Genomic DNA, 22,029 nt, shown 5'->3' on the forward strand with positions numbered 1-22,029 from the left:
GCAACAACACCAATGTGATAGTTGGAACAGATACACAGAAGAGTGCACTCATTTGCTTTTCACTGCACCACACGCGTGTAGAATGACTAAATTGGTGTGTAGACTGGTGTGTATTTTAGAGTTTTTGATTCCACATAAAAACTATAAAAATGTCTATTCCCCATCTTGCTCTCAGAAGCATGGACTAATTTCGCTACTCCCAAAATGCTTTCCATACTTTTTGAACGGTGGATGGTAATTGCTGACCAATCAGAGAAGCTGCAATAGCTGATTTTTTTTTTCTCTTTTTTGCCATTTCAGGGGAGGGGAAACTGTAACTTGTGAACTTTAACCGCTACACTTGCAAATTATCATCTGTAATGGTTAATTGTTGTGAACAGCGACATTGTTCACTCTTGTGAGGCGAGTTGTTTACCAAAAAGTCTATACACTTGTCTGTATGCTACTGGATTATGTTCAGGTGTTAAATATGGTACTGATGGGAACAATGAGTCATAAAACAAAATCTTTTGAGAATTATAGGGGGGATACTTCATCACCTGATTGCCCTTTTATAAAGACCTTCAAGCACCCTTTTGGCCAGAAGTTTAAAGTGCCCAAAAGAAAAAGAACAAAACCATGTAGTCAATCAAAAAAAGCAACAACTTCAAACGCTTGTACATCTTGATAATGTTCATTTTCAGGGGTCTACAGAGAGGGGACAACTTTGTTTTAGTGTGTGTGTGTGTGTTGTGACTTCTGTTAATAAGGAAATTACTTATTGTAATTAAAGATACTTGAGGCATCTCTAAACTGGACTAATCAGTGGTTAAACAGCAGAAAGTGCCGTTGGTATTGATGTGACTGCGTCTGTTATCAACAAAATAAGTCTGTGCTCCCCTCTGGTGATGGATATTTGCGGTGCAGCCACAGAATGAGACCATAACAATAAAATGCTCCCTGCTCCCTGCTGGCTGCTGCAGTGAAGAGCAAGGTTGAAATGGGAGGTTCATTGACATTTGTAGTCTTTCAGCACCTCTCAGCATTTTTCATGCTTACCCCTGAATTTTCACTTGTAATATCTTGACATTTTAGAGAACAGCGCCTTGGCTCAACTCACGTTGTTTTAAATATACTTTATGAATACATCAATTGAAATAGACAGTTACTGGCTATTGTATTCCACGACATAATCTCTGTTTAATGTAGTCTCATGACACTGGACAGCATACGTTTTCTCCATGTCATTCTCTAGTGTTAAAATGAGACAGTAAGTGGTGGGGATAAAACTCCACGGCAGGATGTCATATTTCAACAGGACAAGTTGTTACCATGACATGAAAAGTAAATGCATGACTGGACTTTCTACGTAATGAGACCAAGCTACACTGCACCTTGTCACTCAAAATGGAGGGTTTAACTAGAATTAAGAGGATTATCAAACCCTCCAACAGTGATTGTACTTTACTGCAGGATTACTCGTCTCGTTCATTTTGCGTCCAGAAACTCCACATTCCTTTTCTTGTATATGTCCATATGTGTATTTCAGGAGGCCAACTTCAGCAATGAGAAAAATGGATTTTTTTTAACTACGTTAAATGACAAGAAAAACAACATTTGTTTAACTTGTTTTTGGTGGCAGAATCTGTAGCGATTCTATAACCATTTGTGTAATTTTGTAACTTGAAAGTGCATGTTTTGTCACAAAAGATATATAAAGGGAAACCAAACATCCCAAAAAATTGAATCTAACTTAATGGAAGTAATTATTCATAAAATGAAGACTAACAGAAGATGATTAGGATGTTTTTTCTGGGTTATTATTTTAGGGTATAAATTGACCAATCAGACTCAGCTCCGCCCCTCCTGTCCTCAGGGTCGGCCTCTCTTGAGATCTGTAACACTTAATAAGCACATTATTACTATTTGAGAGAGCATACAGTAAGTAACCTGAGAGCTCAGGCCACACAGCAAACTGATAGAAAAATGCTCGGCAAAAATACTCACATTTCCCTCATCTGCGGCTACTGATCCCTCTTTTAGGCACAGCCTTGTCAAGAGTCATGTTGAATGGCCCAAGTTGTTAAAAGAGGTACAGCAGAACGTAATGGCTGCTGGCTGGTTAATAGCATCAGTGAGAGCTCACATAATTATCCCTCAGTCACATATCGGCTCCATAAACTCTGGACTTCACTGCTGCTCGGCGCCATTTGGAAGTCAGATTTTTTTTGCTGTGATATACAACATTTAACAAAGCGCGAGGGAGGTTTGACGGTGATGGCAAAGTAAAAAGGAATAGCAAAAGAGTTTGAACAAATGCAGCATCATCTGATGCTGAAGCTGGGCAGAGATGCAGAGGGAGGATAACCTTGTAAAGTCTTCCCCCGCTCACCAGATGACAGATTTTTGGTGTAGGTTATAGAGTCTTTGAGTTGGTGACTTCAGACAACCAAATATATGCTCTAAAAGGCAAAGAGAAAGTTATATTTTTCTCCATATTACTGTATATCCCCTTTAAAAGGAAAAGTTTTGCTCACAAATAACCAAGCTGCAATTGCACATGCTATCTGCTCTTGGTTGTTTTTCAGTGCTGTTTTGTAATTTGTGATACCAATTTCAAAGCTGTTTGAACAGCTATCAAGTGTATTCCATTAAAAAGTAAAACAAAAAAGTTATAAATTCATACTAAACCACCAATGTGTTCATTATAACCATCCAATGCAAGACGTAACCATAAAATGATCCCAGCAGAGGACAGGAGTTCATAATGTTTAATACAATAATACAGTGAACAGCTGTACAGCACACAATGCACACAAACGCACACACACTCACACGCACACACTCATTCACACACAGAGCCAAAGAGCACACAATGACTGTAGCACACATTGCATTAACAAACACAGTGCTCAGAGGATCTAAAGTTTGTACTGTCAGCCATTTTGGCGCCACCCTGTGCTCATAGGCCATTGCTATAGAAACTGATGTTGCCGTCATCACCATGGTGATACTATGGTGGGCACGTCTTTATTCACAGTCAGGAGATGTGACAGTAACATAACAGAGAATAGACTCTGTCTGAACTCCGAGCTCCTGTTGGTTTAAAGGAATATTCTGATTTTCAGACGACTGCACAAGCCTCTTCGGCTCTCTATCTACGTCTGGAAAGTCCCTCTCCACACTTTATACAATGACAGTAGATAGTACAATGTTATGCTATGCTATGCTATAGGTATATTGGCCTAAAGTACAACAAGTTGTAAAACACGTCCTGTGAAGTGGTTACATGTAAAGATGTGGAGAAGTGCGCACTGATTCATTGCTGCTCTGCTCCTCTGTGGGTTCAAACATGTTGATCATGGTGACACAAGCTTTAACTCTGTTTTTAAATCATGTAGATAAGGGACGGTTTCCCTTGACTGAAGCGAGTTCCACAGTGAAATGGCAGAAATTTCTTAATGAGTTAAATTTGTTAGTGTTGAGATGCAGAGCTGTGGAATTGCACTTAATTTGAATTTTAAAAGTTAAGCCACTTTCTGTACTGTTACACTAAAATGGTCATGAGGAGCTAACATCCAGCCCTCATCCACAATGCAGACTAAAATGAGTGCTATTACAGAGGTTTGCTCCACTAAATGCTAGTGAAATATGACAGTTACACAAACAATAAATGGAAGATACTAAATAGACTACCTAGTTTATGGTTTGTTAGATTGTCCTACAATTGTGATTTTTACCCACCTGGATTGCAGTTGTATCATATGAATTAAGGCTATCCATATGTTTTTTCTTATGATTTTAAAACTTCTTTTTGAATCCTTTGGGCAAATTGATGTGTTTTCAGTGTTTTTGAAGTCTTCAAACAGCACGAGTCAAGTCTCTTTTTATGACTCTGTGCCATGACATCTCTGATTACGTCAAATGCACTCTTTCTATTATGTTTAACAGCTCTGATGTCACAGCTCGGGGTGTGGCCAGAAGCACAACATGTTTGAGAATTTAATCTGGAACAAAGAACAGAGCAGCAACCATTCCTGATACTCATTACACATAATAAGAGGTGTATGATTAACGACACCTGTCGCTGTCCTCCACGGCAATCACAAAAGTCATAAAACAGCTCCTTAACAACTTCGTGTTTCATTCCTCCTGATAACCAACATTTAGCCTTAACATTTAGTCTTAATCATGGACTGGAATTATTCAGCCTTTACACGCTCTTTGGTTTCTTCACCTGACTGCCATAGTTTTCATTTTGAATGTTAAATTTTCAACTTGTGTGATAAATGGCTGTGCTCTTAGTCTCTAATTAAAACCACAAAACCCTTTCACCACCTTGAATGGACCGGGAAGCTGCTAAGGAGCTGCGATGTGATGAAAGTTGTCTTTGTTTGAGTTTGATGTGTCCGTCGTCAGTTGTAAACAAAACATCTGGAGGCCCTTTGGGGGCCACAGAGGGGCCACCGAGTCAGCCGCTGTGTTTTACACAGAGGAGTCCGAACGCGCCGAGCCGCCTGTTGCCATGGTGATCTGCCACGGTCAGATAAAGTGGGGAGTTCGCAGCGGAGCGTCGTCAGTCGTTTTCAGGCACTTCATCCTCCTCCTCCAACTTCTCCGCCCCTGCGACAGTTACCACAGCAACAGGTGAGCTGATGGAGAACAAGACTTTACGGACTGTTTGCATGTGATGTCGTGCCCGTACCATTCCAGGTCAGGTGGTCTGTGGACATGCGGTCAGGTGACGTGTCGTCATGCGTTCCAGCAGCAGGGGAGCTGTCCGCGTTGTGTCCACCGTCGCTGGGTGAGGCGTGGGGTTGGATGACTGAGTTGACATTAACTTCCGTGCTCTCTTTTGCCTCTTTCTCCTTATCGGCCAGCTCTGTTCAGGACAGACACGAACAGGAATGTTCAGTTTAGAGTTGCAACAATAAATCACTTAACACCACAAAAGTCATTTACAGTTTTTATTAAATAATTATTTTCCTCTGAAACGATGTCAACTGCATCGTTTCAGGTGTAAATGTTTAGTAGCTACGAGCGTGTTCCATACCATGCACAGACAGCTCTTTCCAGCGGTCCTTGTTGCTTGTGATGACGTTCGAGAGGTGGAGCTTCAGAGCCGGCAGATCGATGGCTGTCAGAGAAAAGTCCATCTGTCCGTCGTCACTCTTCCCGTGGAGGCCACAACTGTGTCTCTGTACTGAGTCCACGGTGACTGAACCACTTCCTGTTAGGCTGGAACAGAGTTGCAGGATTTATTTAAATTATTCTTACACAGTTTGTGAGATTGCTGTTGAACAAATGTATTTATTGACACTTAAATTCAGATTTGTTTGCTATAGTTTCAGTTTACAGTTTGAATCGATTTTAAGCGTGATCAGTTGGGTTTGGGGTAGGTTGGTCGGTTAGGGTCACTTTTTTTATGAATACAATCATAATGAACTGGACAGTTGGATTGAATTTGATTGTATTTAACTGGACCTGTTTTGACCTTTTTTGTTGTCTCTGTAAAGTGTCCTGTAGCTTATCAGTTTGATTTAGATTATTTTCTTACAGTCACTCATACTCTGTTTTAAGAATGAAAGTAGAAGAGGTTCATGTCAAACACTTGAAAGTGGAGCTGGATCCACCTCAGATTGATACATCTCGTCATTCCTCTTAAGGTCATGTGTTTAGATTTTTCTACATTCATGTTTCCTTTTTTATTGTGAAACTTACCTCTTCTCCCGTTTCAGACCGCTTCACTTCCTGTGTTTTCCCTCCAGTTTTGATTAGCTGCCCCGCCCTCATTAGATTCCCCTGTGTCTTGTTCCCTCTCCCCTCTTTTGTGTATTTAGTACGTGTTAATCCTCCTCTCTGTGCCAGTTCGTATTTGAACCTCAGTGTCTTACGTTCCAGCCTTATTTAGTCCTTCCGAGCTATTGGTTTCATGTTTTTTTTTTTGTATTATTGCCTGCTTGCTGACTTCTGCCTTTGCCTTGTCCCTTTTGGATTTGTTTGCCTGGATTGTCTGATTATCGTGTACCGAACCCTTTTTTGACAAGTGAACTGAGTTTTCGTTTGAACCCTGAACTGTGTTGGAGTCGTGCAGTTGAGTCCTGCTTTTTGTGGAGTAGACGTAACACAGATTCCATTTTCTGGGCCAACCTTATGTCCTTATGCGCACTCAGCAAGAGAGAATTTATCTTATTATGCTGCAAGTGCATCCCCAACAGTAGTAGTAGTAGTACCTGGACCTTCTGTTTCCAGTCTCTATGGCCTTCCTGTCCTCTTCTATCAGAGGACCAATCACCTTTTCTGTTGTGTCAATCAGAACGCTGAAAGTCGGCTCCACGATGAAGTCTATGAAACCTGCAACCAAAGAAACGGACAGATTGAAGAGAGAAGAGAAACACAAAACACATTTGTAGCTAATATTTGACCTCATTGGCTGATGGCTGTTCTTACCTATCTGTGATTGAGCGATCATGGTAGCTTTGCGGTCACATAGAGGAGAAAAAGGAAGGCCAAGTTCCACCTCTTTATCTCCCTTTAAAAAGAAGCATTATCCCAAGACAAAATAAACATTGTATTTTTTTTTATATTCAAATCAGCTTTATGTGGTTTGTATAAACCTTTTCTACTTGAGCCTGACAAAAAAAGCGAAATTAAAACCTCAAACAGCAGTAGATGGAAACGACCGATAATTAATTATGCCATCCAGCTTTGTGAGGACCAGTTTAAGTTTTGTTTGGATGAAAGGTTTGGTCAGGGTGAGGGTCGCAGTATGTGTTATGTCAAATAAGGTCTTCACAAAAAGCAGAAGTACAGACTCGTGTACCTGTCTGAAGAACTCTTCCATCAGACTGTGAGTCCAGTGGTGATGCAGTGGCCAGGCTTTGGCAGGATGACTGATGTCTGCAGCATGTAGCATCAGTGACAAAACCTTCACTTTGTCTATACTGGAGAAAGAGAAAACAAAATAAGGTCAGTACAACAAAGAAATTATAATCTATTAAGTAATAAAGACGGGGCAAAAAGGGTGAGCGTCTGTGAAATTAGGCTTTAAACTGTGGTGCCTGTTTATATTTTGTTGTGTGCAGAGCACAGTCAGCAGCAGAAACACAAGCAGAACCAATGAGTTGACAGGCTGATGACAGCATGCTCCTCGAAATCTCATCCAAGCGTGAGCTGAGAAGCGTGACGGCCGCCCTCCTCCACTCCTCCGCATCTTCAGCCGAACTGACAAACACGCAGAGGGAGGCTGGACGCCGGTTCGACTCAGTTCTATTTCTGTCTGAGCTCCTACAGGGACGTGCAGGCCAATCTGGTCCAGCAGCCTGCAGGACCTTATGTTGGTCCATTTCACCAAACTCCCACTGATGATCTGGTCGTCTCCATCAGATGAACCAGCATCGCAGTCTGCCAGGAAGCAGCGCTTACATAGTTTTGAAGCCAAATTTTGGAGTTTGAGAGTCATTTTTGTGTGATGAATGAAATGTATTTGTAATTACAGGATCTCCTCGAGGCGGCGTGTTTTTAATGTGCCCTTTTTAATGTGATGTTTTCTCATTATGATTAGATACCCAAATTATTTGTTATAATTTAAAGAGGTTAATAAAACTGGAAAAATATTTGCAGTGTGAGAACAAACTTTGCAATTCATTTCTTCATGTTTAAAGTAGTAATCACAGCCTGTTGTATCTAACACAAAGCAGTGAAGCACGGGAGTCACACATCGTGCCTGCAGTACTGACCCGTGTGTCTGTGTCAGGGCATTCCTCATGGTCTTGATCTGCTGGAAGTGACAGGACATGTCCGTGGACATCACCATCTCTATCACCAGAGACCTCAGTTCCCTGCAAATGACCAATACTCACAATCGTCAGAGATAAGTTACCGAAAGAGTGCAATCAGCTTTAAAAGAGCTAAAAATAATATATATACATATACATATACATATACATATATACATATATAGGGCTCAATTAAGGTTTGGTTAAATGTAGTGTAAACATTCAGGAAATGAATGAAAGGTCGTCAGAGGAGATGGAAACACAACTGTGTGTCTGTATCTTTGTGAGGACCAGTTTGAGTGTCTGGGCATTTAGGATCGTCCTAACTTAGGTCGGACCTCCTGAATAAACAACAGATTTGGGCCAGTTTTGGTTCATTTGGTTGTTTTGGTCAGCTCCTTGACAACCCAAATACTATCACTCCACACGTTCATGGACCAGTTAAAGGTTTCATATATGGTACAGATCAGGAAATAACTGTTTAGATTAGATTTAGATTTTGGTCTTTCTTAGTTGACAAAGCTGCGAACGGGAGTGGATGACCCTAGTGCCATTTAGTGCCAGATCTGGGCCAGAATCCAAATTTATTGTGTTCTTGGTAAGGGGCCAGTTTTGGTTTATTTGGTTCATTCAAGGTAATAGCATTTTCTAAATGATTGCCATCATAAAATTATTCTTAATCTTAATCTTAATCTTTATCTTAATCAGCTGAGACTGGCGGAAAGGAGTTTATTCACAAGATATTACAACAAATGTATGAGAGAACAGACCTCCAGTCGTCCTTGTTCAGGTTGACCAGGATGTTCATGTCTTCCTCTGCCATCAGCTTGTAGGCAGCACTGACATGATGGTTCTCCAGCACGGACCTGTCATTGTACAGGATGGCCACCTCCGACCTGATGGATAGAAACGCTGTCCAATCAGTCATCTGCTTTACAGAAGCTCCAACAGCAGCATGTTTTCTCATTATACTCATTTACTAATCAATAAACAGGAAATAGGAGCAGTATAGAAACAAAGATAGCACTACAAAGCTGTTTTTACAACAAAATTAGCAGGTTTAAACAGGTTTTTTAAAAGCGTGTACACCTGCTAAAATAAGCTGATTTAATCCTTTCCCATCACCAGTTGCAGTGTCTTTGCCCTCAGAGCTCTTGGGGGTTAGAATATTCTCAGAACTGGTTCATAAATTGCCACTAAGTCCCAGGACACCAACACCACGAAGGGATGGCATTACACTGTTTCCTGCAGGCTGTGTTGTCTTGTATAATCACAGCTTTGGAAACAAGTTGGGTGCTGCCAGCTGTCTTGCAGTCAATTAAAATCGATCAGTCTCGTTATCTTTGTTGCTGTCAGTTTCAGATCCTCCATGTTAGACGTTACAATTGGTAGAAGGAAAAGTGAGCTTTACAAACTCTTGTGACCTCAAGTGCAACATCCTCACTGAAATTTAGTGTATGAACCTTGGTGTTCCCATCAGTGCCGATCAGAGGCAGAGCCGATAAATAGCCGGGACTAATGCTGAGTTATTGGGCACAGGACTGTATGCCAACTAAACACAACATATTGCACTCAAAAACCAGAGATCAGATGCTCCGTTAGATTAGTTTCCTTGATACAAATTGTAAACAAAAAAAAATAGATTGTTACCTGGTATGGATGTGGAAGTTGTTGGTGGTTCCTGTGTGTTCAAAGTCGTGAATCGCAGCCGCAAAAACCATTGCGAGGATCTCCAGCTCGCTGAGCCAGTGCTGCAAACACACACACACAGAGTCAGCTGTGTAGGTTAATCTGATGTTTAACTGTCCATACAGGCCATGTAGGGACACTGAGACACAGCCTCCCTATTGTACAGTCATGAAGTGACATCTTTGTATGTGTGTGTGTGTATTCACTCGTATATATTTATGGAGATAAATGTGAGTCTGTGAGAGTGAGGGAATCTTGGATGTTTAGATTAGGATCCTCTTTAAGTACAACAGGTAAGGAACAAGAAAATGCATCATGTGTGTGTTTATGTTACCATCAGTCCAGTGTGTAGCATTAGGAAGTGGGCAGTCTGAGTGACGTCGGCGGCGTGAATCAGGTTGTGGTACGGGTTCCTGTGTTTGCTGTAGCCGTTCTCCAGAGCCTCGACAAACTGCACCAGAGCCTGCACTGGGATCTGAACACAGCACTGTGGCTAGAACAGGTTCTCACACACCAAAGACTCATCACCGTCTGCTCACTGAATGTTGACTAAAACCTAGAATGCGACGGACACAGTGTTCACTGGAAAAAATGCCCCTCCAAAAATAAGTAGAAAAAACAACAAATACAAGACGTTTTTGCTTGAAATAAGCAAAAAAAAATCTGCCAATGGAACTAGTGAAAATCGGCTTGTCAAGATTTCTTGAAATAAGATGTGATATTTGGGACTTTTAAGATTTGAAATTAGCTTAAAAACCTCTTCAAATGTCAAAAAAAGTTTCATATGATATGTGACTCAAAACAATTTGTTTTCAAGACTTTTTCATTTAACAAGATATTCCAGATGTATTGTCTTCAAACAAGTCCCTATATCTGGCTGGAATAGAACTTGTTAGGCAGTTGTGTCTTATATTAAGTGTAATGAGATATTTTGACTAGAAATGAGACAAATATACTTGGTAAGACTTTGATTTTTTTCCAGTGTTTTTGTTAAAGATCACATTTACATAGCCAGTGGGTCATTTTGTCCTTACAATGCAGTTGGATGGTAAATATGTAGCCGATATAGATCTGGTCATTTGGCCATAACTTCAAACAAGCTGCATGTTTTCATTAAAAATTGGGCTTTAGAGAGCGAGACATGCTAACAACAGGGATCTAATAGCTGATTTCATGATTGTAAGATGAGTTCTGTAACAACTAAGAATTAGGATTTTGTTAGATTGTCAGCGTTAATACTTTAAATCCCAGTCAAATCAAACTGGTGTCTGTCTCTGTGATGAAAGGTTTTCTGTGGATATTCTTATTATTAACTTTGCGTCAGAATTTAAATTTCTGCAAAGCAGATGCTAAAGTTTGGGGAATCCTGAATCAGATTGTACAAAGTTTGCCAAACAAAGCATTTGAATTACACAGGAAATGTCTCTAAAAGCAGTGTTACATTATTTAAAATTTGTTTCTTGTAAGCCAATGATACAGGACCCAGGTCTCTGGTGAATAATGCAGAGATCTGAAGCTGCAACAATACTCCAGCTGATCCTCTCTCATGAGAAACAAATCATAAAGACACCTTAACCTTTTTCCCAATTTCTACATCCTCAATTACTCTCCTTGAGTCTTCTCCCCACATCTTAGTCCCTCCCACCAAAGATGTGACAACTGGCGAAGCGACAGGCAATCAACAAACTGCGATATCCTTCCTTTAAAGCAGTTATTTTAAATTAATGTCAGTTAATTATGATGGGTAATACAGTATTAGTACTGTAATACTGCATTATGAAACCTTTGTTTTGCTGCAGCATATTGCTTTATTCAATTATCTCTGTCAGAAAAGCATTAAAGGCATTAATGACAATTTATGTATCTATTTTTAATTCAATTTATAATGCAGGATTAACGCATCTCTGCCCTGTTTTGACCTCACGGATGCCAAAAACTCTTTCTAGCAAGCCTCCACCATCCTTGGTCCTCTCTCCTTAAGGTTCATTTTAGAAATTGAGATATTGCTCAAAAGCTTTTCCTGAGATCAATTTACCGGAGGAGAGGAGAGCCGAGATAAAGAGGCACAAATTAGAGTCTAAAGAGTCAAGGTATTCATAAAAATGATCTTACTCTTGGAAAAAGGAAACAAAAACATAAATATATAATGGCCCATTAGGCTCTTCTCTTTCGATTGCCTTTAAGTTAAAGTCAGAAACAAGATCTTTAAATCACAGAGAGATTTATGTAATAATTCTGTGATACCGAAGTGGAAATGAGAGGAAAACATGTCAGTTTGTCTCCGGGTTATGTGATGGATAACTTTTTAAGTTTTGCTGGGCAAATTACTCCCAATACAATCATAACTTGTTGTCTGCTCACTTTTATTATATCTGTAAATGAATGCAACATAATGTATTTTTAGCTTTGGAGCTGCTGTTTCTGGTCTTTGTGCTTTTCTCGGCTCATCAGGTGCTACGCGTTCCTTTCTGCACATTATTAATTGATGATTGGTTTGATATCTTAAATGGAACATTTTAAAGAATCTGAACCGCTTGTTCGGTCTTTGTCTAACACAGATCAGATCTTGGGTCCCACACACCTGCAGCTGTTAACAATATTAAACTCTGTGTACCCTGAACCTGTTGATGAGGTCATAGCGGGTCAGCAGGTCGTAGACCAGAAACTTGAGAGCGTGGTCTCCGGTGGCCTCGTGGAAGGCAAAAACATCAAAAGACCACTGATCCACCTCCTGGAAAACATTCATCATCGCATCATCAATATAACATCCGGTATGGGGTCAAAAAGTGTAAAAGCAGCAGATCATGCTGAGAGGTTGAAGGCATTCACTGTAATAAGGCCTTTCTTCACTAGGGGGCAGCGTGTCATGTTATCATGTTTGATCACGCAGAGAAGAGGTAAAGCAGCAATTAGATTAATGATTGTAATTATTCATTAACTTACAATTATATTTGAAGTTGGGCCTCTTATAATTCATGAGTTTAGGTCATGAGAAGCAGAAAGCAGAATAATTAGGGATATAATTACATTTTTTTCTGTTTGCACAGGAAGCCCGGAGGAGGCAACATAAATCACGATACACCCCACTAAATCTACATTATTCCACTACCTCCTCTCATCCCCTCTTCCTCCTAACCTCATTTACTGCTTTTTTTTTATCTCTTCTTTTACCTGTCCTCGTCTTTCCTCCCTTTTATTGATTCTCCTGCTTTTTATATACTAAACCGTTCTCCTTACTTACCTCCTCTTTGCCTTGTCCATCTCCTGCTTTCTTCCTCTTTCGTGTCCTTTTCTCGCTCTTTAACTCCGTCTCTTCTCCTTTTTTTTCTCTCAACTTCCTCCTCGTCTTTCTTCATTTTAATTCCGCTCCATTTTTTCTCTTTATTTTCATTCTTCTTTCTCTCTTTCTCTCTTCCTTTTTTAATCTTCTTCCATATTTCCTGCACTCTTTTTCTTCCTCATTTAAAATACCCCCTAAACTTTCTCTTTCATCCATCCACTTCTTTCTCTCCTCACCATTTCTTCCTCACTTCCTTTCTTACCTCTCCATAACTTTTGACTTTTCCTTCAGTGTAATCCACCGCCACCTCAGTGTCTCTTACCCACTACTTATCTGCAACTCCCACCTTTCTTTATCATTTTCTGCTTCTTTCCCATCCTTTCCTACCTTATCATTTCCTTCCATAACGTATTCAGTCTTCTTCCCTTCTTTATTTTATTTGCTCCCTCATGTTTCTGCTGTAAACACGACAGATCTTTGGCTGGTCCCAATCTATAAACTTTGTTTTGCCTCTAATCAAATGCAGGCTTATGTCTGGCCAGGGGTTCTGTACTATTTTACCTTCAGAGCTGTCAAAGCTGTGGGAGGGTAGGTCAGACCAGCCATGTTGGAAGTCCGTCTGTACATCCTGTCACACACACACACAGACACACACAGATAAAAATATCACTCACAAATCTCACACATAGATGCAGGCGGTGGCATGCAGATAAACACTCCTCGCACAGACCCCCTCCCGTGACCGTCCTCCACAGTTTGTGACCAGGATGGATTGTTTGTTGCCACGGTAACCGTGCTCTAAACACATACACAGCCACACGCGCAGCAGATATTTTCTGATTTCATGCGTCATTAAGCCGCAGCAGATGAACTGATAGCGTTCTTTAACTGCGACTCATTTACACTCTAATGACACTGGATCTCATAAGTTTCCCTACATGTTCTCCATCTCCAGCTCGCTCGCACGCTAACGACATTACACTTTGTGTTCGACCTCTTAATCACATCTGCGGCGAAGTTGGACGGATGTTCTCGGTTTATTTGGAAGAAAATCTAAGACTGCTCCAGATTTCAGAGACGATTATCTGTTAGAACTGTCAAAAGATGCAGTTTTATCATTGGGTGCTGTTAAAAATGAATTGCAAGGTTAGCAATTCGTTTGTTGTGGCGTGCTAAAGAAACAAAGACTTGAGAAGACATAGTCCAATGTAGAAATGCTGATAGGAGTTTCATTTTTGTCTTCTGAAGCCTTTAGGGGGGAAAGTTTAGAGGATGAATCTAAGGGTCATATTTAAGGGTATGAACAAAAGAGCTTTTTGGTCATTTTGATTGAAGCACTTGTTGCAAAGGGGATATACCACAGATTAACTGTTAAATATCACTGCTAAAAATAAGTTAATAACAATTTGACAAAACTATGATCAGTTAATTTTTTTAAATGCATGAAGGCAATCTGGCATTAGGGCAATAATAAATTGAATAAATCATAAATAACATGATGAGGGAGGCATGGTAATTTTTTTGTCATATTGTGAGTAACAATTGTACAATTGGTAACATTACCAGCTAAAATAAAGACTAAATACATAACTATTGCCAGCCTAAAGTTTTACAAATGTGGAATGTAACATGTAATATTATTATGCATTTATTGCCAGTTATGAAGTCTGATTTGAACACTTTTACAATCCTCTTCTTTTTTCATTGCTATCTTTTTGCTTGTTTGTTTTAAGTGGATTGTTTGGTATTTGTTTATAGTGATAAATCACAGAGGATTATAAAAATCTCCCGAGATTTATGAGTCACTTGTGAGGTTCGACATGATGCGGCTGCTGTACAGAGATGATGAATTATCCCGCAGGACTTTTTGTTAGTAACAAATCTTTTGCATCACTCTGAAAAAGTACTTAATGGTGCTCGATGAGTCCCATGATTTGAATAATAAGAATATAATGAGCGTCATTATACAACTACTTTATGATCTTCAAAGTTAAATCACTTTGGAGCAGAGGAAAACGAAGTTCTATTTAAAAGCTAGTCCATGTTTTAACATGTGTTTGAGAAGGCTGCAGCCCATAATAGGTTCCTGCAGCATCACCTGTCAGATGACTCCTGATGGAGCCTGAAGCAGAAATCATTATGTTTGTCTGCAGCTTTAAACCCAAAAGTGTTGTTCCTTTTCCTCATGCACAAATGTTTTCGTAGCACAAAAAAACCTTACTGTCAGAGACATTTCCATTCAATTGGCAATTTTTACCTTTCCACAAATATCCCAGCTTGCACTGCGTGTACTATGCTTCGGAATCTTGGCTTCTCCTCCGGACGACGCTTGGCTACACCCATCTTCCTGCTGAATGTGCAGGCCAGCCAATCTCGCACTTCGCTGGGCACCGACTCCACCTGCAGGTCGCTGAGCTCGTCCTCGGTGTCCAGCAGACGCCTGCAGATCAGAGAAACACAGTCACAGATTGCATGACTGTTATTTTCTTTCTTTTTTTCATCTGTACATCCATCCAACAGCTCGCCATGTCAGCCTCACCTGGTCTCATCCGTGTAAACGGTGTCCAACATGGCAGCGGCGAGCTCCAAGTTCCTGCGGAGCTCTTGCATGTCCACAACGCCATGGTCCATCTGCTCCAGGACCCCCTTCAGCCTGACAAAACAAACCCATACTCATGCACTCAGGATTTAACATTTACAGTACAGCCATGGAAAAATGAACACCCTCTTTCACTTCTATGGTTTGTAATGTGAGGACAATAATGCAATAAAAAACTCTTTTTGGTCCTGACCATGTCTTAACATTTGGTAAATGCAACCTCTGAGGATCAACAAAATGCGGATGCAGTGTGTGAAAAACAAGGTCCACCCTTACAGCTTCCATAGTTATTAACAGAATTTGAGTTTTTTCAGTTTGCTGGTCTGGAGCATTTATGTTACCATTTCTGCTACATGTGATAACGCAGTTGGCTTGTTTCTAATTCATATGATATTTAGGTTTCATACTCTTATATCATCCGAGTTAGGAGTTTTCTTAATGTTCTGCATGTTGTTACCTTGTTTAGATGCCTGTGATTCACATAATGTCACTTTGGTGAGATGTCATGTTTTATTTCTTTTGAACAGACATAATTTGTTTTCCATATGTTGCTGTATAATTTTGACAGGTTGAGAGATAAATGTGCCACTACGTAACACATAGAAAGCTGTAAGAGAATGCAATTATTTTATTTATTCATTTTCTCATGGCCTCTCAGCACCTTTGTTATGAAATGTCAGCTCATTGCATAATTAGAGTTAGAATCAGTAGAAACATAGAAGTGCTGCTGTCTCTTTAGAAGTTTTTTGGAGCTTTAGTTTGCTTGTTTTTTAAATGCACGTGTTATTTTTTTATAGCTTTGGAGCTAAACTTGTCAGCTTGTAATATTATTTTCTCCAAATTTAGCTCAGAGGGACTTATCTTAAAAATCAAAAGGCAAAATCTAAGTTTGATGTTCCAGAGAATGGAGTTTTGTCCTTTATTTGGCAGATTCTGAAACAAAGCTGCTCTTCTCATGGTGTGCTCACAATCAGTCCGTCTGATCCTGTTTTGAATACAATCGATCCAGTTTCCACAGTGTTTTAGAACTTCGCACGACTTCACATTATCACCGTGCTGCCTAATCAGTCATTTTCTGCTGGACACTTGAGGTAGAACTGTATGTGTAAGAGATGAACAGTGTACCCATATTTATCAGTTGAACAAGCCTCCGATGAGTCAGTCAAATCCACCTGTGTTTGATATATTAGATTTTGTGTAAATATCTGAAATATTTCTTGCTCATTTTACATTTTAGAACTTTGTTTATCTTATAATCCTCAATTTCTGACCCTGTTCTTGAACCTAATGCATAACAGAGGCATAGTCAATCTGTGACAAATACCTACTGTACTGCTTTATGCTTTACTACACTCAATTGAGCTGCACATATATAATGTCTTACCATCTGCTATGATCTATTTCTATACTTCACAACAGCCACAGCAGTTCTCAGAAATCCTTCCTGCAGACTTAATACCTGCCAACTGACTGATCCTCATACTTTGCACCCACATAGCTGCTGTCCTGTTCACACCACAGAACCAAAACATGAAAATGTGCTTCCATCAGATGGACACATGACTCTGTCTCCTGTCAATCATTCAGTAGTGACAGCAAGTCTGCTCCAGGAAATAAATAAGCCGTCAAATAAAGATAATACATTGTGTTTTTGCCAGCTGACAGCATTTCAAGCCAGTTTGAAATTAGCTATAAAATTAAATATATCCCCCCAAAAAATCCTACATTTTACATAAGAGTTTTAGGATAAAAAAATATATATACTTGGACAAAACTTAGAACAGTTATTAGATCCCATAACTTAAATAATTAGTTTTATTGTATAAAAAAAAATGACGATAGTCAGTAAAGTCAGTAAAGCTGTAGATTTTTAAATCTTTACTGTAGGAGGAGTCAAAGAGCAAAAGAGAAAGAAAAAGCCACATTCTCTTGTATTACTTTGAAAACAATGGAGAAAATAACATCCCCATAAAAATACAACAGAGACCACGTAGCTGTGGCCCCAGACTTTCATGATGTCTCTGTCTTCCCCCTTTGTCCCGTGGCCCTCAGTTTGTCTTGGTGTTTTTGTGTTAATGTCTGTGTTTGAGAGTTTGACATCTGCTTTCCGCTCCTAACAAATCTGCAGCTTGAACACCTGCGGTCCATTTACTCATCAGCTCCAGCTGTGTTATCTGCCCTGGCCTCTCATCCAGTGTTGGTCACATTCTTTCATTAACCACAACAGCAGATGCTCTCAGGCCATTTAGTCCCTGTCGTTGCTCCTTGTGAAAGACCTCTAATTAATAGGATTTTTCTTGTGCCTCAGATTCAATCTCGCCCTCGCCTGCCTTCCTGGCATTCTGCATGCTAAAACAAGCCATCATCCTGCCTGCCCATTTTCACCTACAGGGATTTTTTTTCTACCCAAGCCTTCGACCTCCTCTCTCTATCGGCATTACAAACTTCATCTCGTTATCCAATCAACCCCTGATTTAATCACCCTAGTCATGCCATTATCGCTCATTCTGCTCAGGCTGCCTCCAGCTGCCTCCAGCCTTCAGTGTCTTTCAGCCCCATGCCCGTGTCCTGTGTTTGGCTTCACCTTTTTTCTGAATCATAAAAAGCACATTTACATTTGACTGATTTTAACTTAAGATACATACTTTTACTGAAGAAACATTTTCATTATGGAGGTTGAACAGTATGACCGGAGAGAGCAAAAGCGAACCGGACATTTCACTTCAGAAAAGACTCTGGTGCGGCAAAGCATTTTGCTGTTGTCATGGCAGCCAAACACCTTCCTGTCGCTGGATTTAATCTGTTTTAGTTGCCGTGGTTACAAACGAGTCTGAGCAAGAGGCGGAAGAGGAGGACTAAACTAAGAGTAAAGAAATGCATTTCCCTTAGATATATCATCATGTCATCATCATACTAATTAGATATCCTAACTCAGAAGTCTGCCAGATAATTGTATAATCAGATTTCAAACTACTTAAGACTTTCTACTCAAGTACAGTCAGAGGTATATGTTGTTGTTCTTTTGCAGCGACGGGAGATTAATTAGAGGTTCAGGTGCCAGTGAATGGCAACCTGTCATGCTGTTAGTATTTAAGGGACTGTGTGGGTAAATTGATGGTTCGATGTGGACACCTACACGTCTCACTAGGAACCTAAATATATTTCTTCTCCTCTGAATATGCATCGAGGTGGAAAATGCCCCCCCCCCCCCCCCTCCATCACTAGATCATCAGCTGGGTTTGATGGACTGTGTTTTTATTGTTTCAAGTAGCTTCAGAAAATGTCCCACAGAGAACATGAATCACACAGGTGACAGACAGGTGTGTGGAGGAGGAGTGGGGACCTTTTAGAGTTAAAATTCAGTGTTTCCTCAGTTTCCTGACTGAAACTCTTTTTGCAGTTTATGCATTTAAATTGCTCTTCTTTTGTTCCGGTGTCTACATCGTAAATGATTCGGCATCCAATAGAAGAGTTTAATCTGCAGTGTGGTTTGATCGATGTTATCATATTAACCTTCAAAGTTACTTCGCAGGCAACGGGCAATGTCTGCAGTGTCAGATATTAACCCAAAGAGATATTAAACCCCCCCCCCCCGCGAACCTCCTAAATACTCTGCGAACAGCGAGAAGAAACAGAGGCAACAAGTCATCACAAAAGCCTGAAATTAGTTCATTTCTGTCATTTTTCACTGCACAATACATCAATTTGTGTCATGTTTTGTATACTTCATACGATTCTATATTCATACACAAAACTTTTTGTTTATCTGTCTTGTACATTTTATTTACTTATATCTAAGCATTACCTTTATTTCCATCATTTCCAACAAGAATTTTATTTCTGTAGGAGTAGAAGTCTCCTCATTGAGGGACTAATAAAGGATTCTTCTATTCTATTCTAATTACTGACTATATCTGTCTTTGATATGTTTGCATGAAAAGTGATGGAATAATTTTTCTAACCTGGCTGCAAGTTTTGTTTTTCCAACCTAACTTTTTTCATCATTACAGTGCTAGATTCATGATAAACGACTGTTTGTGTTTGTGTGAAGCCATCAGTGGTCTTTTTATTTGCCTGTTGTGTACAGGGCAGCGCTCAGCTGATGTGATGTGAGCATGTTTTTAATTATATTTAAGCCAAACAAAGTATTTTTTATGGTTAATCCTAACCACAACTGAAAGCAAAAGAGAAGAGTTATCTTTTTCGTAATGTTGGGCGGGTTAAGGATTGAACTTGGTTACCATCACCTCCATCCTACCTTCTTTTAAGTGTTTTCAGAACTAGCGACATCAGTCTTGTGACAGTTTAATTTAATGCAAAAATATGATTATGTTAAAATTAGGGCTGGGCAACGATTCAAATTTTTAATCTAATTAATCACATGATTTCCCTGATTAATCACGATTAATCACATTTTGTACGCAAAATCTAAAAATGAATTCAAAAGTAGTGTATAGCTTTTAGCATTTAGCTTTATTTTAAATGTACTGCCATATGAATGAAAGTGCCATAACATTTGTTGTACAAACACACTTTTAACATCAGCATCTTTCTGTAGTTTTTATGTAGAAGCCTCGCTCCACTGTCTGTTTCCTTGAATGACTTGCTGCTATCAGTTGTGTGTTTTGCCTTTAAGTGATATTTTAGACTGGAACTACTACGGTGATAAGACGATTCAACTTGGCAGTGTTTACAGATGACTTTGGTTCTGTCAACTCCGCCGTCTGGAAGAACTTTAAAATGACAATGGCCGAGTAAAAGTTCCGCACCCTTCTCCATGTTTGGTGGATCCGCCAATTACTTTCTTTTCCGGTTCCGCAGCAGACAGCAGCAGACTTTTACAGAATAAAAGCCTGTGAGCAACAGACTTTTACAAAATAAAAGCCTGTAAGCAACAGACTTTTACAGAATAAAAGCCTATGAGCAACAGACTTTTACAATAATAAAAGCCTGTGAGCAACAGACTTTTACAAAATAAAAGCCTATGAGCAACAGACTTTTACAATAATAAAAGCCAAAATAAAAACCCGGTTCGAGTCCCGCATCGGACAGCCCTGTGCTGCGTGTTGTCCCCCCCCCTCTCTCTGCCCCCTGCTTCCTGTCTCTCTGAACTTTCCTATCCATTAAAGGCACAAAAGCCCCAAAAAATTATATATAAAAAAAAAAAAATAATAAAAACTGCGTAAATGCGCGATAAAATATTTATCAGCGTTAAATAACTAACGAGTTAACGCGATAATAACTTGCGTTAGTTAACTCGCCCAGCCCTAGTTAAAATGTGTTAAGCATGTAGGCGTGTTTTTTAAGCCATGTAAATTTAGCCATTAATGATCATATGCAACTATTTCACATCATTCAAAACATATTCAAATGGATGACATAGGCATATAATGATTTATTTTGTAATGATTTAGCCTCAAAAGTATCCAAAAATGTAAGTTTTATTTCTATTTCTGAGCCACTTATTATGAAACTGCAATATTTTGCTCTGTAGACAAATGCACTTTCTGGTGTGTGTGTGTGTGTGTGTGTGTGTGTGTGTGTGTGTGTGTGTGTGTGCGTCTCACCTCTGTGATGTACTTTTATATTTCTGCCTGTAAACGAACACAAAAAGTAGAAGTTACTCAAATGAGCTAATGGTATGCCACATGCAGACAGATCTCATAATAAACTGATGAGGTCAGAAACTGATCAAGCGATCATGTTCACAATAGCTCTTTGTAAAAATACGCCATATCAATTGATAACATGATGCAAACAACGTTTTTTCCCTGCAAACATAATCCTGCAAATGCAGAAAATGAATGAATCCATTCATTCGTCTGTCGTCTAAATTTCATGATTTAACACAATTTTCCACATAGGAAACAAAACTAAAACCAAGTTTTATTGGAAAAGTACATTTGAAAAAATATTATAACAAGTTTAGTCAATGATTAAAGACAATGAATGAACTAATCTGTGTCCCAGAGTTTAGTCTCATTATTCGACCTCAGTTTCTTCCCCAACCAAAATAGCTCTTGTTGAGAGAATGATTTATCTATTTGACCTTTAGCGCTGCTATTAATGAGAAACAGCTTGTATTCAGAGTTCTGTCTCTGTCACTAATGTTGTCTGGAATTAAGAAACAGATTTATGGACTAACTTCATGAACAGGATAAGAATATAAACTGCAACAATCACTCACATAGAAGCATTTAGCTGCACAAATGTTTGACTTAAGCCACACTCAACCCACAGTGACTCATTCTTTCTTTATGAAGAACAAAAGTATTCCTTCCATTGAAGTCTAAATCCCTGCAAACATTAAGGAAATTAATCCACCGAAGTGTGATAAAAGATCTGCCCTCGCTGTTCTGTTGTGGCTGCAGAGCTAATGAAAGAGCGCAGCCGCAGCGAAAGGAAGGAAATTAACACCAACCATATTCACCTAAAATCCAACAATGTGACGCCTTCCTACAGGGCTTTGTTGAGACGTGAGTGTTTTTGCTTGTACTTTCTAATGTACCCACTACAAAACAATGAGAAATTAACATTTATTTCTTTGATTCACTGCTTTGCTCTCACAAAGAACTGCTCCCTCTCTTTCTGTCATTTGTTCAGTGGAGCTTTGCAGCTCTCACCACACTGTATCTGTCTTTAGATTAATGAAACGTGGATGAATGGCTGCGTTTGAATGTTGCATTTGCATACAGTAATGACTA

At 39.6% G+C, this 22,029-nt stretch overlaps 1 protein-coding gene across 1 annotated transcript in view; it reads right to left on the reverse strand.

The window, feature by feature from the left end:
* Positions 1-2,731: 2,731 nt before the first annotated feature.
* Positions 2,732-22,029, reverse strand: part of pde1a (phosphodiesterase 1A, calmodulin-dependent) — a 32,188-nt gene continuing 12,890 nt past the window's right edge. The window contains exons 2-16 of the mRNA XM_075480119.1: positions 20,893-20,919; positions 15,266-15,379; positions 14,984-15,166; positions 13,288-13,354; positions 12,061-12,177; positions 9,781-9,921; positions 9,408-9,508; positions 8,528-8,653; positions 7,719-7,820; positions 6,803-6,923; positions 6,430-6,511; positions 6,213-6,333; positions 5,033-5,217; positions 4,685-4,861; positions 2,732-4,602 (exon numbers count right to left, since the gene is read on the reverse strand). Coding sequence (XP_075336234.1) covers positions 4,556-4,602; positions 4,685-4,861; positions 5,033-5,217; positions 6,213-6,333; positions 6,430-6,511; positions 6,803-6,923; positions 7,719-7,820; positions 8,528-8,653; positions 9,408-9,508; positions 9,781-9,921; positions 12,061-12,177; positions 13,288-13,354; positions 14,984-15,166; positions 15,266-15,379; positions 20,893-20,919 — 1,711 coding nt within the window. The 3' untranslated portion in view covers positions 2,732-4,555. The remainder of the gene's footprint in view (positions 4,603-4,684; positions 4,862-5,032; positions 5,218-6,212; positions 6,334-6,429; positions 6,512-6,802; positions 6,924-7,718; positions 7,821-8,527; positions 8,654-9,407; positions 9,509-9,780; positions 9,922-12,060; positions 12,178-13,287; positions 13,355-14,983; positions 15,167-15,265; positions 15,380-20,892; positions 20,920-22,029) is intronic.

This window comes from Odontesthes bonariensis, chromosome 12 (genome assembly GCF_027942865.1).
Source record: "Odontesthes bonariensis isolate fOdoBon6 chromosome 12, fOdoBon6.hap1, whole genome shotgun sequence".
Lineage (NCBI taxonomy): Eukaryota > Metazoa > Chordata > Actinopteri > Atheriniformes > Atherinopsidae > Odontesthes > Odontesthes bonariensis.